Genomic DNA, 18,145 nt, shown 5'->3' with positions numbered 1-18,145 from the left:
CTCAGTGCCTTTTCCTCTGCTATTCCATGGCCAGGAGTGTCCTTCCCTCAGAGAGCCACACAGGACACACCCTCGCTTTCTTCAGGTCATTTTTCATGCTCTTGCTAAACGAGGTACACCTTAGTCATCCCGTGTAAAATCTCAAATCTCCTACTCACTTCCTATCCCTTCCTTGCCTGCCTTATTTCTCCTCCTCACCATTTATCACCATCTAACATATTATAGGTTTTACTTCTGGATTGTGTGTCTCTCCTAACAATGTCAGCACCACGAGGGCAGAGATTTCTGTCTGTCTTGTTTACTGCTGATTCCCAAATGGCTTCCTCCTCCTTCCTCCTTCCCAGCCAGCGGGTGGCGCGGCTCCTGTGAATCTGGCAGAGTGGGCCCCAGAGACAAACATCCCAGCCCATCCCACTCACAGCTTTGAGAAAAGGCAATGGCCAAATAGGGCATCAGGCACATAACAGGGCATTGGGCACATAACAGGGCATCGGGCACATAACAGGGCATCGGGCACATAACAGGGCATCGGGCACATAACAGGGCATCGGGCACATAACAGGGCATTGGGCACATAACAGGGCATCGGGCACATAACAGACTTAATCGGTGTGGGCTGCAATACACCCATCCTCCTCCCATCACCATCATCCACCTGCCTCCTTCCTCCACGACTCTGCCCCTGGCCCACAGATGTCAGTTTGGTCTAGAAGCTTTCCTTTGACCTCTTGGACTTTCATCAGAATACCTGGGTCCTACAAGCTCCTACACACCACTCTCTGGGCCACGACCCAGCCCTGAGACCTTGGAGAAGAAAAGGGCTGCTGCCGGACCTCTGACATCAGACCTGCCCTGCACGGGGAGCCAAGAGCAGCAAGCCCTGTTCTCATACTCACCAGACCACAAGTCCTGGTCTGGATCTGGGAGCACCCTCTTCGATGGCAGACAGGACTAAGTACGAAAACCGGGAGAGAGGGAAGACCTCAGGCGGCGAAGGGTGCCCCTCCCTGGTTCTGCAGTGTGTGCTCCTGGGGAGCCCTCAGGCCCAGTTGTTTCTGCAGGGCACCCTTGCCACGCTAGATATTATGCTGACTCCTAGGCCTGTGAGGGCAGGGTCCCTGTCTGATTCTGCTCACCCTGAACCAGTCCTAACCCAGGGCTCTGCACATAGTAGGTGTTCAAAAAGGTTGTGAGTGGGTGTCAGTAATGACCACTGCATTTATGGAAGGCCAGCAACATCACCACCCATGACAATTCAGTATCATCATCCCCGTTTTGCAAATGAAGAAACCAAACCTCAGGTGAATTTAAATTAAGGGACTTGACAAGTCACAAACAATTCCTGTGGAGAGATGAGATTCACACAGAGCCACGCACACATGTTTTTCTATTATAACCAGGCTTGGCTCTTAGAAAGGGCTCCTAGGAGGCTCTTGTGCCATCCTGACCTTTTCAAAAGATTCGGGAATCTATTTCACCTTCGATCTGACATTTGTCCATCTGAACTTAAGAGATCTGACCTCCACCTATAAAAATAGACTCAGGCCAACATAGACCATCGTGAATCCTGGAGTGAGGACCATCTACCCACTGCCATGGCCCCACCCACTATGTCACGGCCCCACCCCTGAGGCCACCAGTTTCTAGAGCCCACCAACAGGTTAGAATCGACCAGTGCAGTGGCATTCCTGCGCCCTTGCAGGACTGGACCTATGGCTGAACAGCGGCCGAAATGATTTGATGTGTCAGTACCCCAAAGACCCACCAACCCCCACCAGCTGGCTCCCACCAGGGCCTTACCTTAGGGTGCGCCCTGTGCTGGGTTTCACAAGAATACAGCCCTCCCCCACCTGGTGGTTACTGCCCTCATCTCAGCCTATCGCAGTGAGTTGAGTTGATGATCAGCTGGCACTCACCCAGAGAAGACACAAGGCTGGGCTTTTTCTCCAAAACTGGCCCTCTCCTTAAGTGTGCCTATTTACTTTCCAGAAAGAACTTCAGAGAGACGAGTAGGGTTGCCCAGCCAGGGACCGTGGCTGCTCTCCTGGGATGCCTGGAAATAGCTAAGTGAGCTGGGGCTCCCCCTCCAAGAAGGGCTTCCCATGGGACCAGCCACTGAAGCACACACATTGGGGCGCCTGATCTAAAATGCTCATTCCACCAGCAAGGCCAGTGTTCCGCTTGTTCTGTGCCCAAATCTGGATTCAAGCCCCAGCTCTGCCAGTCAGTATTTGTCACAAACCTGGGCAACTTCCTGGATCACATTTCCAAGATCAATGATACAGAGAATGATAATGCTATCTATATTTATTGAACATTTAGTGTCTTGCCAGGGACTGGACTAAATACTTTATATGATTCTCTCATTTATTCCCCCAGGACTGGCATTACCTGCATTTCATAGGTGAAGAATTCAAAGTTTAGAGAGGCAAAGCCACTACCCAAAGACACAGAGTCAGTAGGTGAGGGAAGCGAGATGTGAACCCACGTCTGCCTGACTGTAGCTCACATATTTATTCTGGCAGCACTTGCTGGTAGAGGCTCCAGGAAGATGTTTTGCAAAGCGCCCACATTTAAGCTTTCCCATCTGTCACCAGAAACATTCTGCAAGCATGCTGAGACCAAATGGCCTCCCTCCATTCTCCTTCCCAGCCGCAGGTGGCCTGGCCCACACCAGTCTAGCAGAGTGGGCCCCAGGGACACAACTTCCATCCCCATTCCACTCACAACAGTGGCCAAATGGGACATAAGGGTTCAGATGCCTGCCCGGAAATTTGGGGAAGGAGCAGGAAGGAAAGAAACATGCATTGAGCACCTACTATACACCTCTCAGGTCCTGAAACCTGACACAACATAACAAGTGTCTAGCCCGAGCCTGGTACGTTTCAAAGGATGGAAGTTCCTTCTTCCTCTTTCTCTCTCTCCTTGAAGGACATCTGACAGTGGACAGCATGGCTGTTAAGAGCCCAGGCTACAAAGTCAGACAAACTTCAGATTTGGGGGCGGAGTGCAATACCCAGCTCTGTCACTCACAGATGGGTGACCTTTGACAAGTTACTTAATACCTTTGAGTTTCTTGTCTGTAAAATGAGCGTTCTAGTAATACCAGCATAACGGGTTGTTGTGAGGACTGAGTTAGCAAACAGAAAATGTTTGGCAAGTGCCAGGCACGTGGCCAATCCTCAATAAAAGTTAATTATCATCTTCCCTTTCCTCAGTAGTTTCATTCTGTCATACCTGTCACTGACCTGACCCCTCCAAGTCCTATTTCCACTTGTTTAGTTCTCTTAGTCCCTAAGCTTGTCTGGCATCTATCCCTCCCTCATGGCTGGTCACCCCCAAACCCTCTGCCCTTCTCTCAGTCCTCATTTTGTGGGGAGGTGTCACCCCATACTTCCTCACACACCATACCCTTGTGCATCCCCGTATTATCTACTCCTTTTAGCCCACCCTCTTGTCCCCAGGGATACAGAAGCAGCCCCACCCAAAGCATATGGGTTCCTCACAGGAAAGAAGGATTTTCTTTTTAAAAAATATTTTCACGTATAGTTGACATACAAATATTATTTGTTTCAGGTGCACAACATAGTGATTAGACATTTATATATCTTACAAAGTAATCCCCCCGATAAGTCTAGTACCCATCTGTCTCCATATATAGTTATTACAATATTACTGACTATATTCCCTATGCTGTACTTTACATTCCCGTGACTATTTTTATAATGGGCAATTTGCACTTCTTAATCTGAAAAAAGAATTTTCTAAACAAAATAAGGGGACAGGTTGCTGAGCAGGCAAAAACAATAGATGTCCACTACAGAAACTCATCTCAAAGAATAAGCAAGTAGGAATGCCAAGGGAGGAAAATTAAAGAAATTAGAGAGAGAGAGAGAGAGAGAGAGAGAGAGAGAGAGAGAGAGAGAGAGAGAGAGAGAGAGAAACGATGGGCTCAACTCTACCAAATTTTAAAATTTCAAAACATAACAAAAGGATAATTATAAAACCATATGATATCAAGATAAGGCAGAAATAACGAACCACTGACACAGAACTGTTATTTCCAAAACAGAATCAAGCAAATACAAGAAGTTAATATATGAGATAGTAAGATGAACACAATACTCCGCAAGTTATTCATGCATTCAGCAAATGAATTTGTTCTAGAAAGATAACAATGTCTCTATAAGAGAATAGCAATATAAAAGAAAGAATTCATTTAGATCTATACCTTATACCTTATAAGAGAATAGCAATATAAAAGAAAGAATTCATTTAGATCTATACCTTATACCATTTGCAGAAAATACTGCAAATGAAAGTTAAATGTTTTAAAACTATAAAAATAAGAACACAAAATAGTATCTTAATCTTACCTATGAGGAGTTAAATTTCTGTCTGTTGGCAACACAGGATGAAATCAGTAACAAGACAAATGCATCTGAATAAACAAAAACAAAATGTTATGTACATGAAGTACCAAAAAGCAAATAGAAGAACATCAAGAGCTTAAACTCAGAACAAAGTCAGTTTGAGGCAATTCTAAAAAACACCTCACCAGGACCATTGAAAGTATCAAGGTTAAAAAGACAAAGAAAGACTGAGGAATTGTACCAATTGGAGGAGACAGGACAATTAAATACAATGGGGAATGGTGGATTGGGTTCTAAACCAGAAAAAAGACATTATTGGGGAAACTGGCCAAACTCAATGTGCAGTAAGTAGCTAACACAGCAGGATTTCAAACCTGCACATTCCAAAGAGAAAACCGGCCCTTGACAGCCTGGATGTCCTGCCTGAGCAGTGTCTTTGTACACCTGGGGCTGTAGCCACGCAGTATCAGTTTATTTCCGCAGGGGCTGGAGACTGAGTAACTACGGTCAGCCCCCAGCAGGCCAGGCCTCTGACCAATGCCTAATAACCCTGGACACGAAGGCTGGGGGAGCTTCCCTAGTTTTCGTACTTAACGCGTGTTGTCACACAGGGAGAATTAAATGCTGCCCATATAGCTCCACACGGAGAGGACAACTGGACACGCACGCCTGGTCTCTCCTGGACTCCACCCTACGCACCTTTTTCTTTGCTGATTTGATCTGTATCCTTTTGCAGTAATAAACCATAACCACGAGAGTAACAGTTTTTCTGAGTTCAGTGAGTCCTTCTAGCAAGTCATTGAACCTGAGGTTGATCACAGGAATCCTCTAACACACTCAAATGAGTTGTAAAGATTAGTTAATAGCAGAGTATCAGTGTTAATTTCTTGGTTTTGTTACTGAACTCAGGTTCAGTGCTGCTTGCGCCCGAAGAGTCCAAAACGAGAGTGACAAGGGTTGGTGAGGAGAAAAAGTGCCTTTTATTCTAGACGCCGGCAGCTAGGGAAGATGACAGACTCGCGTCTGAAAAACCACCTTCCCCAAGCCAAAACGATTACGGGGTTTTATAGGCGGGTAAGTGGTGAAGGACAAAGGACAGCAGGCCTCAGGGCTGATAGCTGAGAAGTCGTCCCCGCATCCAGCTGAGGCCTCAGGTCTGTCTCAATGTTATGTTAAATCTTACCGTCTACACAGGGAAAGTCATCACCATGGACTGTTAGGGAGTTGAGATCACGATGCCTGAAGATTAGGTTGTTAATTAGTAACTTCCATTCGTTCTATCAGATCTGCTCCATTGTCAGGCCCAAAGGGATTTATGAGATAATTTATTAACCTCAAGGTGCATTCTCATATCTTTGTCCTGGAGTGAAGATTTATTTCAAAACCTGAAGTTTTAGGATAAATAAACAAAAGTTTGTTTTCGTTTATTCCACAGGGACTTTCTTGTCTGCCTAACAGTATGTTAACTATCCTGTCTCACTGTGACACCCAATATGCGGTTGATCATACCAACAACCAATTCTTTCACACCAGCTGGGTTTCCAGCAATTCCATTCAATTCTGACACTAACTCTTGGGGTTAATGCAGACACTATAGGTTTATGGCTCAGTCTCACAAGACTTCCCCTACTTCAGACACCAATTGCAAATCCTGGGGGCCACCCATAGTTCTGACCTGCTGGCTAAATTCAGGGATTCCCACACCCCCTCCACGGGTGCAGTTGTTTGCTAGAACGACTCAGGGAACTCGAAAAGCACTTTACTTCTGCTTACCCCTTTATTATAAAGGATAAAGCAACTCAGAAACAGCCAAGTGGAAGGGACGTACAGGGCAAGGTATGGGGGTGCAGGGCAGCGTGAAGCTTCCGTGCTCTTTCGAGCACACCATCCTCCCAGCACACCATGTGTTCACCAACCCAGAAGCTCCCACAAACCTAGTGTTTAGGGATTTTATCAAGATGTCATTATGTAGGCAAAATTGACTAAATCATTGGCCATTGGTGATTAGACCACCCCTACGTCCTCCCTGAATGTTGGGTAGAGGGAAGACTAAAAGTTCCAACCCTCTAATTAAGGCTTGGCCTTTCTGGCAACCAGGCCCCTTCCTGAAGCTATCTAATGGCCCCCAACCATAGCTACAAAAGACAAGCTTATCACTTCAGAGCTCTGTGCCAGGAACTGGGGTCAAAGACCAAACATACATTGTTCATTATACCACGAGGTGCAAAAGCGCGGAGCTAACAAAGCAAGCCCAGGAGCTTCTCCTCCAGACCGGGATGACTTCCCGAGAGTGTAACATTTGTGGTGAGAGGAAGGAATAAAGAGCTGGCCAGATAAAGCAGGAGGGACCCGGGGACAGGGGGAGCAGGAAGAGAGGGCAAGAAGGTTTTAACCTTTTTACAAAAGGTTGTAAATTCATTACAAGTGGTTGTGAGTATCCCATCCAGGTTTCCCTGCTCATTCCCACTGAGATGATCTGTCTCCCCAGCAGCCACCCAACCCCAGCCTGGAAGCTTCCCAAGGGGGGGACTAGTGCACTTCAGTTTAGTTTACTTTTGCTTCCTGCTGTATGTGCTGCAGTGCTTAGATCACTGCGGGCACTCAGAAACATGGATTGATCAGGAAACAAATCGACATACCCCGTACAACCAAAGGCCTCACACAACTGCTCCAGAATCAGAAATTCCACCAGCAAACGTGACTCCTGGGAATTGAGAAATTCACTTATAGGGAACCAAGAAAACAATAATAATCTCAAATTACAAATGCTTGAGGCTTTACAGTTTACCGAGAGCTTTCCTTTCTACCCTGTAAGTTATAGACAAGGGAAGGGAAACTTTAAGGGGTGAAGTAACTCAGAGTCACACCGCTGGGATTTGAACCCAGGTCTCTGGACTCTGGGTGGGGGCTGTGGGGTTTCTTCGTGCACAGCACAAGTGTGTGCATTCCAGCAGGCCCAGGCTCTGGGAGGCAGGGCCAGATAGGCGGGGAGAGGAAGTAGCTGTCCAGCCAGCTTCATATGAAGCCGTCCACACTGCGTAATCTTCACAGCAGTCCTCCCAGGGCCGCCTGGTGCTGGGCACGACACCCTTGCATCCACTTGAGGGAGACAGGAGGGCAGAAGAGAACATGCAGGGAACGCAGCAGGGGACAGCTGAGAGCTGAGAGAACAGCCAGGCAGGGCCGCCTCTCGAGGGGAGGAGAAAGGGGCTGGGCCACCCACAAGCAGCCCAGGCCTACAGCTAGAGAGGCCAGGCCAGGCCTACAGTGGCGACGAAGGACAGAGGTGAGTCAGGCCAGCGGGCTGAGGGGCAGGGGAGGGACTGGGAGACCCCTGAGGACGGGGCCACCCGGTAATGGCCTTCCCCATGGCTCCAGTGACCCTGAGCACTGCTTTCTTTCACTGGACACTTATTTACTACACTCTGCCTTCAGGCCAGGCCTTGGGCTACGTGTTAGAACAGCAGCATGAATGTGACAAAGATCCCTGCCTTCTTGGAGTTTACCTTTTAGTAGGGGGAGACAGGAATAAATAAAAACGTAATGAATGCGTAAGTGGTCTTGTCTGTTAGGACAAGGGAAAAGGGAAAAAGTAGAGCAGAGTGAGGGGGATTGGGAATGCTGGGGGAAGAGGTCTTGGGATTTTAAAGAGGGTGGTCACGTGGGCCTCACTGAGACAGAGACTGATCAGGGACTTGAAGGAGGTAATGAGGGAGCCGAGGACATGCGGGGGAAGAGTGTCCCAGGAAGAGGACACAGCCCAGGCTGGGACGGGGCCAGGGGGTCAGAGGGTGAGAGCCCAGAGTGTTCAGCACAGCAAAGAGGCAGCAGCAGAGGGAGCAAGAGGCAGAGAGGAAGTGAGGCAGGAAGAGAAAAAACGGGCGAGGTGACTTGCAGGTATGGGGGGGGGCGCTCCCTAAACACGCCAGGCCCCTAGTCAGCAGCCCACAGCCCAGCCGCCCACTGAGGGACGTGGGTTGGGAAGGCTGTGTGTGATTCCCATTTGCCTGTGTGCTGCATGACCTGACAATGTCTCCTCCCTTCTCGAGGTTCCTGTCCTATTTATAAAACAGTAATAATAACCATAGTGTATCTGAAAGGGCATCAAAGCAGGGCCACCTGCAGGAAAGATTAATAGTGTGCTTCCTGTGAACTATGCTCTTGGGAACCAAGAAAAAGCAGAGCCAGCCCCCTTGATACTCACTGCCTTGGAAAGGGGCATTCGAGTAAATATTGTCCATTCTAATAGCACGGGCTTTGGGGCACTGAAAAGGTGCTCAGTTCTCCCATGGGGCACTACTGTCATTAGAGGAGGGGTCCCTGGAGGCTGGGCTGACTAGAAACACCCGGGAAATAGCAGAGGCAAAGTGTGGGCACCAAGAAGCAAATTTCAAGCAGGGGAGGAAAACGATGTGATTGTAGTTTAAGAGTCCACCCTGCAGCCAGGAGAACAGACAAGAGACACACTGAGGCCAGGTGAGAGATGATGGTGGCCTGGGGTGATAGCCACACGAGTGGGAGGAACAGATGGATTCGAGAGCCTTGAGAAATAGAACAGACTGTACCTGGTGGGTGCCCTGTCGGGGAGCAGGGGCTTCTAGGAGGCTGAGGGTTTGCTGTGAAGGATGCAGGATCCACCTTGGCCACGAGGAACACACAGGGGTTCCAGGGCGAACACTTCACAGGCAAGAAGCAGGCTTCCTCCCCTCAGCTCCACAGTAACCCTCCAGGCTCACAGAAATGGGCCAATGAGCCCAGGATGTAGGGGACAGAGTGAATGGGGCCACAGGTCCCCCCGATATGTCCCATGGCGGGGCTATAGCAAGGACAGGGCATGTGCTGTGTGATCAGACGCCATCCAACTCCCGGGCAGGTAGAAGCCACACAGTTAATCTAAGATTAATTTCCTTCTGTGTGATCTTCATTGACGTGTGAGGACTCCCCTAGGCAGTGCTTGCAACACAAGCTGCAGTGGACAGAGCACGAGCTTTGTAATCAGATCCTGTCCAAATCTTGGCTAACACATATTGATCTTCCATTTACTGAGCAATTCCTGCATACAACACCTAGACAAGGCCTGGTACACAGCCATGTGCCCACAGGGAGGAGCGTGGGGGTGGAGTGGCACTCAAGAATTTGAGAGTTGTTTTCCTCCACCCATCAGCCCTGCCCGCGGCGGTGCCAGAGAATGCCAGGCCTGCATAGACGCTGCTCAGCCCTCGGCAGCTCCTCCTGCACACAGGTTCTTAGCACCGCCCAAGGCTCAGAGCAGCCAGGCCAGAAGTACGGCAGTCCCCCTGATCCCCAATCTGTTCCAAGAGCCCCTATGGATGCCTGAAACCTTTGATAGTACCGAGCTCTCTATATGCCATGTTTTTCCCTATACATACATATCTAAGATAAAGTTTAATTTATAAGTTAGGCACAGTAAGAAATTAACAATAACTAATAATAAAATAGAACAATTATAACTATACTGTAATAAAGGTTACACAAATGGTCTCTCTCGAAATTATCTTATTGTACTTTATTCACCTTTTCACCTAAAGGAAGCACTTTATTGCTTCTCTTTGGCGTGTCCAAATTGCCAGCATCACTACTCTTGCACCCTGGGGCCATTACTGAGTAAAATAAGGGTGACCTGAACACAAGCACTGTGACACCCCGAAAGGCAATCTGATAGCCCAGACAGCTACCAAGTGACTAACGGGCAGTGGCGTCTGCAGCGTGGAGACGCTGCACAAAAGGTTGAGTCATGTCCTCGGTGGGACGCAGCGCGACTCGAGGGATTTCATTACGCTAGTCAGAATGGTGCACAATTTAAAACTTATGAATTGTTTATTTCTGAAATTCTCCGTATAATTCTTTCAGACTGCAGTTGACTACGGGTAGCTGCAACTATGGGAAGCAAAACCACAAATAAGGGGAAACTCCTCACTCTCTCCTCACTCTCTCCTCAAACGCCAGGCCAATCCAGGCGAGGATGGACCGCCCAGTGCACCGAGTGTCGATGGGGGATCCCTGGAGCAGGCAAGTGCACCCCGACATAGCGAGCGAGAGGTACACACAGTCCTTTGATGTGGAACGACTCACCAACATCCTGGACGGAGGCGCCCAGAACACTACTCTCCGGAGGAAAGTTGGTAAGAGGAGGCTGAGCAATGGAACATCTGCTTTGTGCCCACAAACTTCTTGGAAGAAGAGTCCTTCACTAGCAGTCCCACCTTCGAACAACAAAGTTTGCTCTCAACACGCAACTGTTACAGATTCATTCCCTTGGGCTGGCAGGCATCTTTAACACATCAATATTCCCTGAGCCTGTCTGAGGGACAGAAGAGCCCTAGGCAGCAAAAGACCGGGATGCCGGCCCTCATGCTGTTACTGCAGCGCTTTGTAACCTTGGGCAAGCACTTTCCCACCTCTAGGCCTGTCAGCTCATCTGTAAAATGTCAGTAACGTCTGCCTGCCTTTCCACATCCATGAGGCAAGTGGGTGGGAAGATGTGAAGCTTCCCGGAATCTCACCCAGGTCCCTAAGCCCACTGTTCTGTGTCCGGCAGAGAGCATCATCCACGGCGACCCAGTGTTTAACCTGAAGGATAATTATTTCATGAGCCAGAATGAGCGCTATGAGGCCAGCATTCAGAAGAAATTCCACATCCAGAAACTAGCAGAGCGCCTGGGCTGGTTGGAAGACAGTCGTGAATTACATTACGCTTCCAGGTGCTCATTGGCAGGGCAGCCCCACCAGAGAGGAATTCACCTGGGATCCCCCAGAACCCCAGCCCCATAAGCTATTCTCCCTGACAACGGCAGCACTTGTTGGGGAAGCAGGACACAAGGTGCCCCTTCCCTCTTGCCTTGCTCGTGCTGAGGGTTACCTGGGCCCGTTCCCAGTGGGCTGCTCACTCACAGCGTCTCCTCCCCACAGAACCCTTTCTGGAGACCTGGCCTTAGGGTTACACCACATCTTCGTGAAAGCGCTCAGGAGCCTGGGCTCGGACGAGCAGATTGCCAAATGGGCCCCGCTCTGCAACAAGTTCCAGATCATCGCAACGTATGCCCAGACAGAACTGGGACATGGTGAGCCAGGGCTGCTGCAGGCAGCGGACACGCACCGCACAGTTCCACAGCGTGCATTCGTGTCTCCGTAGTCATAGATTTGTACAGTTAATACGAAAATGTTACAGCAGTCAAGGGTCTGGAGGAAGCAATAGTGTCTTTTTCTAATTTATACAAACGTATAACTAGAGCAGTGGGGCAAGTAGTTCCTTCTGGAAATGTCAGCAACCATCCCTTGCCAGGGGCTGGCCGTCTGTCCCCACCACAGCCGATGGGTAAAAGAAATGCCTGTAAGTACAGCTGGGAGACACCCCCAGTCATACTGGGCTGGTGCCTGAGGGTTCCAGGCTGCATAGACACTGATCCCCGGGTGAGATTCCCACCCAGGGCCCATGTCTAACTCCCATCCTTGATTCCAGGGACGTATCTTCAGGGCCTGGAGACTGAAGCCACCTACGATGCAGATACCCAGGAGTTTGTGCTGCACAGCCCCTCGATAACTGCCATCAAATGGTGGCCGGGTGACTGTGAGTACCCTTCCGTCACCCAGCCCTATCTGTCCCCAAGGAGAACAAAGCGGGATAGCAGAATATCACTGACTTTGACGTCCAGCGCACCTCTGATTGAGTCCCTGCTCTGGGATAGTGACCTTGGCAAAGTCAATTCAGCTTTCTGAGCCTCAGGTTCCTACTCTGTGAAATAGGTGGGATATGAAGAGTTTCATCAGTGAGTGGCCAAGAGGCCCCCTGGGAACTTTCACGTACTGAGGAAATCAACCCAACCTTTGGGTGATGAGGGCCAAGGCTTCTCCCATACACGCTGTCCACACACCTCTCCACACACGTGTGCATGCACACACACACACACACACACACACACACACACACAGAGTTGGCCCTAGTCCCAGGCACTTCCCCAATCCCAGGTCCTCTCATCCCCCAAAGCTTGCCACCAGCCAGAGCACAGGGCCCTGGGATTACACACTGAGAAAAACATCCACCCAACCCTGCTCCACACGTGTGAAAGGCTCACACCCACCACCAGCACCAGTCAGGCCACCAGCACCGCACCTCCCTGTGGCCACCAGGTGGCGACAGCACCATGCTTCCCTGAGGCTCAGTGATGGGCCACGCCCCAAGGAGGGGGGTCCCACCAAGGTCCTCTTCCCCCGATTTGAGACTACACCGCCTAGGACAAATCCGTGGCACTTGGGGACCCATTTGGTGAAAGCTGATACAGAAAAAAGTATACAACGAATGTGAGAAGTCCAACTAAAGCAGAGAGAGAGACCGCGAGAGGTGAGAGACTAACAGAGAAAGACAGAGAAGGAAAGAGAAATAGGAGGGCAGAGAGAGAATGAATGACTGCTGTCAAAACTGCAGAGAAAAGGGGCCGGCCCGTTGGCTCAGGCGGTTGGAGCTCCGTGCTCCTAACGCCGAAGGCTGCCAGTTTGATTCCCACATGGGCCAGTGAGCTCTCAACCACAAGGTAACCAGAAAAGTAACCAGCCTCTGAAATCGGAGAGTTCAAATCCCAGCTCTGCCCCTCCAGGCCAGTAACCTTGAGTGGAGGGGTTACCCTGCTCTCTAAGCCTCAGTTTCTGTATCTGGAAAGTGGGACTCATCATACCTGCCCTGGAAGAACTGGGAAGCACCAGCACAGGGTCCAGTAGTACCAATGGATTTTGATAAATGGCAATTATCTGTGTTTATTATAGTTAGGTGATTTAGTAATAGGTTTTTGGTGTTTTATTTTTATTTTTTTAATTGGGGACTATTGGGGAACACTGTGTTTTTTCAGGACCCATCAGCTCCAAGTAAAGTCGTTCTCAATCTAGTTGTGGAGGGCGCAGCTCACTGGCCCATGTGGGAATCGAACCAGTGACCTTGGTGTTATGGGCACTGTGCTCTAACCAACTGAGCCAACTGGCTGCCCCTATTAATAGGTTTTTGAGGACAGAAAAAACAAAAAGCTTGCTCATTTCACAGTGCCTCTAGCATGCCACTGCTAGATTTATTTGGTTCTTGGGGGGGGGGGTTCCCCCTCTGTGAAAAGTGACTTTTCAAAGGTGCCCTAGTCCCTAGTCCCAGCTGGGGTAAGGGCAGCGCTGCACACTTCTCCCTGTGACACAGGACCCGTGTTCTCACCATGCATCCTGACTTACACACCCCAGCAGCTCTGACGTAAAGTCCTGTCTCCTTGATTCCAAAGAAAATGACTCAAGGGCACACACTTCAGGAGACTGTTGTAGAACCAAATTTTAATAGATGCTAAGCTTTCCCAGATTGTTCCATTTGGACTGTTTTCATTAAAATCCATAGCCATTGTCACGCTTTGCCTTTGGAAGAGAGCACAGGCGGTGTGGACAGCTTTGGTCCCCTAAGGCTCGCTATCAGCCTCCTTGCGCCTCCCTGACCCACGGGGGTCCTGCCTGTGTAATTGTAGGGTGGTCTGTACACAAACCTGTTGTTTAGACAGAACCCCCTGCACCTCCAGCCACCAAACAGCTCTCTATAAATCCCTCCAACCCAGTGTATTCTAAAGCCACTCACGTTAAAGTTCTGTGGATTGTTCCAGTCATTTCCAAGGATGAGGTGAGGCCACGTGAGTTGAGGGGTACCTTGAGGGGTACCTTGAACATGTGTGGATGCCACCTCCTCCACTGCCCAGCTCCACCAAGCCGATCCAGTCCTCAGGCTGCCGAGCACACTGTTCCCTCGGCCTTGCACACCCTTCCCCGTGGGGCTTCCCTGGAAAACGCCCCTCGCCCTCCAGGCTCCCTGGGATCCTCCCGATCCACGCCCTCTGAGGCAGATCAAACCAACCCCTATCCGGCCTGAGGCCTGCTGTTCCCCATGCCACGCTGGTCCTCCTCACCTGTTACAGCAGGCTCACTGTAGACAGGCTCACAGCAGGTTCCTGATGAGGTTAGCCTGTCAGCAATGTACACCAGGGCCTCATACACCAGGGATCACCCGGGGCCTCCTCTCTGCCCTCAGTGGGACGGTCGGCCACCCACGCTCTGGTCCAGGCCCAGCTGATGTGCTCCGGAGCCCGGCGGGGGATGCACGCCTTCATCGTGCCCATCCGGAGCCTCCAGGACCACACCCCCCTGCCAGGTAAGCCCATGCTGCTCCCTTCAGGACCCCTGCCAGGAGGAGACCCCCCACCACGCCTCCCTGTCCTGGGGCTCCAGAGGTCCATGGGAAAAGCTGGGACATGTCACCCTTGGGCGAGCGGGGCAGGGGAGGGTCTCGTTGGACAGACCTGGTGCTAACTAGCGGAGTGGTCTTGAGCAAGATTCAGCACCTGTCTGACCTCAGCTTGGTCACCTGCAGAACAGGTATAATAATCTCAGTGTCACAGGCCGCTGTGAGGCTCAGAGGACGTGGAATGTGTGTGTGCGTGGTACCTGGCAGACAGCAAGCACATAACTGATGGACGTTCCCAACTCCATCTCCTCCTAGGAATCACCGTTGGAGACATTGGGCCCAAGATGGACTTTGAGCAAACGGACAACGGCTTCCTGCGGCTGGACCATGTGCGGGTCCCCAGGGAGAATATGCTGAGTCGCTTTGCACAGGTGGGGGCTCTGGGGAGGTTACAGGCCTGCACTGCCTGGAGAGGGGACATTGCCCCCCCACGCCCAGGCTGCTGCTGCCTCTGGCTCCTCCTCCACAAAGTTGAGTTTGAGACATTTCTCCCCCAGAGAGGCTCTGGTATCCCACAGACCTGGGAAAAACCCCAGCTTAGCAGCTGTGTGATCTTGGGCAAGTCACTTGGTCTCTCGGAGCCTCAGAGTTCTCCTAGGTGAATGCTCACCTCATGGGGTGGGTGACAGAGCCATCATGGGATGGGTGGCATGGCAATCTGAAGAGAAAAGGGGTGGGGCTAAGGATGACATGCGTATTCACCTACAGTGAGGCCTGGACACAACCAATCACTGAACAGACACCAGCCAAGTGCTGGAGAAACTTCTGGAAGTCCACATTTTGCCACGCATTACCTTTAGCTATGGACTGTGGGAAAGGCCAGGGTGTCCCAGGAGAAGAGCTGTGAACCAGAGCACTTGACACAGTGGCTATTTAGTGACAAGCACAGATGTTTCCGTTTTAACCATCAGCACGGCCAAACGGGCACATTTGGGCTGGTAGCCAGCTGTGCCTACTCCAGGGAAACAGTGTTGAGTACTGTGGTTCCCACAAGGCATGGAGGCCCACGGTTCTGGGTGAGCCCGGCTGGGGAGCCTTGGCTCAGACCCAGCACCTGTCCTTGGCTTACCAGGTCTTGCCAGATGGCACCTACATCAAGCTTGGGACACCACAGAGCAACTACCTTTCCATGGTGGTGACGCGGGTGGAGCTGCTTCTGGGCGAGATCACACCGCTGCTGCAGAAGGCCTGTGTCATCGCCATTCGCTACTCAGTCATACGCCGCCAGTCCCAGCTCCGGCCCAGGTGAGGGGCGCCCAGAGCTGGGCACTGCAGACACGACTACCTGTCAGTCCCGCAGCACCTGCCCCCGACAGGGTCCCTCTGCCAGAGCAGGGTGAGGGCGCACGCATTACTCCTCCAGGTGTACACGTCCGCCCGGCCCTGCCCACCTGGCCACTTCTATGGGGTCTCTACCTCCGGCTAATCAGCGGGCCCGACATTCTGTCTGTGTCTGGCCCCATCGGGCTCTGTGTAATCATGTGTCTTTGGCCCTATACCACCAGACCTTGACTCAGTTTGTCTGTCCGAGTCCAACTAGGTCCTGTACAGCTATGTCTGGGTCAGCTACTTGCCAAGTTGCAGGTGACTGTGGCTCCTGAGTTTGCTCTGTCAGGGTGTAACTGTGTCTGACAAAGCCCATCTGTCACATCAGACTCTAAGGCGGACATTGGTTCTGTCTGGCTGTGAATGTCAACACCCAGCTGTGGTATGTCCAAATCTGGATCCATTTTGTTGTACACGGCTATGTCCGACTGACACTCCCTCTACCCCATGGCACCAAATACCAAGGGCTGACTGTACTCTGTTTTAATGTGTATTGTACACATGTGCACACACGTGTACAGACACACACACAGAGTTGCCAAATTCAGCAAATAAAAATATAGGACTGCCAGTTAAATTTGAATTTCAGGTAAACAACACATCATTTTTTAGAGTAACTATATCTCAAGCGGACTCGCCCAGGATGCAGCAAATGGAGCCTGGGCATGTGGTTGCCCCAGTTTGTGCACAGGAAGGGAGAGGTAGAGCAGGGCCAGCAAAACTGATTGAGCTCATGGTGCTGCGAGACGGGCTTCAGTCTGGCGGTTCCTGGCCCAATTCTGCTAAGTGACCCTGGGCAAGTCCTTTGCCCTCCTTGGCAAGTTTTCTCACTTGTAAAGAGTGACATCACCAGGACTGGAATTGAGAACATCCAGCCCAACAGTCTGGTAGTGTTTCATTCCCTGGGCACATGGATCGGGCGTCTAATGCACAGTGGCCTGAGGGCTGGGTGCCAGGCAGATGTGGGGGCCACACCTGCTCAGCCACCTGCTAGCTGGGGGAGCTCTGGCTAGCCGTCGCACGTCTCTGTCCCTCAGCGTCCTCATCTACACAATGGGCATGACAGGAAAGGTCTTTCAGGGAGGTGGTGAGGGTGGAGTGCAATAAAGCGTAACCGGCCCTTAGCCAGGGTCCTTGCCTCTGGCAAAGCCACAGCGCCCTCAGCCGGCCTGGGCCTCAGCATGCTGGGCTGAGGCTGTGTGCTTGGAGAACAGGGGCACTGGGAAGGTGCTGTCGTCGACGATGTCCTGTGTGGAGCCCCGTTTTCTGAGTTGCAGAAATGTCCCAAGGATGGTCATAATAGTACATGTCCAGGTGAGGGGCTGCTGGCCCAAAGAAGAAATGCCAGGTTTCTTCCCATCAGCCATGGAGGCTTCTCTCTCACACCTTCTTTCAATCCACAAATGGTGTTACTGCAGGCTCTGCATGCTGGACGGCCTTAGGCTCTGAGGGCACCGCAGCGGACAAGACAGGCACAGTCCCCAGCCTGGGACTCCATCGGACTCACCTTCACATTCTGAGTTAATGATTAGGCTCAACATACTTCCCAGCACACGGCGAGTGCACCTGGTAGTAAAAGGTCCAGGTTCAAATCCTCAGGGATACAGGACCACAACCCCTCACCCACACTCCTTGGGACCGGATGTGCTAGAACTCAGAACTTGGTGGGTTTTAGCAGGATGCTATGGTGCATATGCTGTATTTTGTAAACCTTGCCCAACAAGGGGCAGCAGCCATAAGCAGACGTCAATATTTCTGGAGTGAAATGAGGGGATATTCATGTTAGGTGGGATTTTAAAAGATTATTATTGCCTTATGCCATTTTGGGTCTGTTCTCTAATGAGACATAAAAACTGTCAGTTTAAGGCTTTCTGGCTTTGGCGATATGGGAAGGTGGATATGGCATGTAGCAATCTTCTAAACCTTCCACTTTTCTTCCCCTAAGTGGCCCAGAGGCAAAAGTCCTGGACTACCAGACACAGCAGCAGAAACTCTTTCCTCAGCTGGCCACGGCCTATGCATTCCATTTCCTGGCGAACAACCTCTTGGAATTCTTCCATCGCTCCTACAGTGCCATCCTGAACAGAGATTTCAGCCTCCTGCCTGAGGTATGTGCTGTCTGCGGGCAGATGGGTGGGCACTGGGAGGGTGGCTGGCCTTTTCTGCCCAGTCT

The 18,145-nt window shown here is 51.0% G+C and overlaps 1 protein-coding gene across 2 annotated transcripts in view; it reads left to right on the top strand.

The window, feature by feature from the left end:
* The first annotated feature begins 7,412 nt into the window (after positions 1–7,412).
* Positions 7,413–18,145, top strand: part of ACOX2 (acyl-CoA oxidase 2) — a 28,227-nt gene continuing 17,494 nt past the window's right edge. The window contains exons 1-9 of one of the 2 annotated variants that reach the window (XM_033132594.1): positions 7,413–7,659; positions 10,245–10,516; positions 10,933–11,095; positions 11,304–11,455; positions 11,854–11,961; positions 14,434–14,553; positions 14,902–15,017; positions 15,719–15,891; positions 17,918–18,080. In XM_033132594.1, the coding sequence (XP_032988485.1) occupies positions 10,357–10,516; positions 10,933–11,095; positions 11,304–11,455; positions 11,854–11,961; positions 14,434–14,553; positions 14,902–15,017; positions 15,719–15,891; positions 17,918–18,080 (1,155 nt within the window). In that variant the 5' untranslated portion in view covers positions 7,413–7,659; positions 10,245–10,356. The remainder of the gene's footprint in view (positions 7,660–10,244; positions 10,517–10,932; positions 11,096–11,303; positions 11,456–11,853; positions 11,962–14,433; positions 14,554–14,901; positions 15,018–15,718; positions 15,892–17,917; positions 18,081–18,145) is intronic. The other variant, XM_033132593.1, reaches the window with a different exon arrangement.

This window comes from Rhinolophus ferrumequinum, chromosome 17 (genome assembly GCF_004115265.2).
Source record: "Rhinolophus ferrumequinum isolate MPI-CBG mRhiFer1 chromosome 17, mRhiFer1_v1.p, whole genome shotgun sequence".
NCBI lineage: Eukaryota > Metazoa > Chordata > Mammalia > Chiroptera > Rhinolophidae > Rhinolophus > Rhinolophus ferrumequinum.
This window is presented reverse-complemented; position numbering and strand designations above follow the sequence as displayed.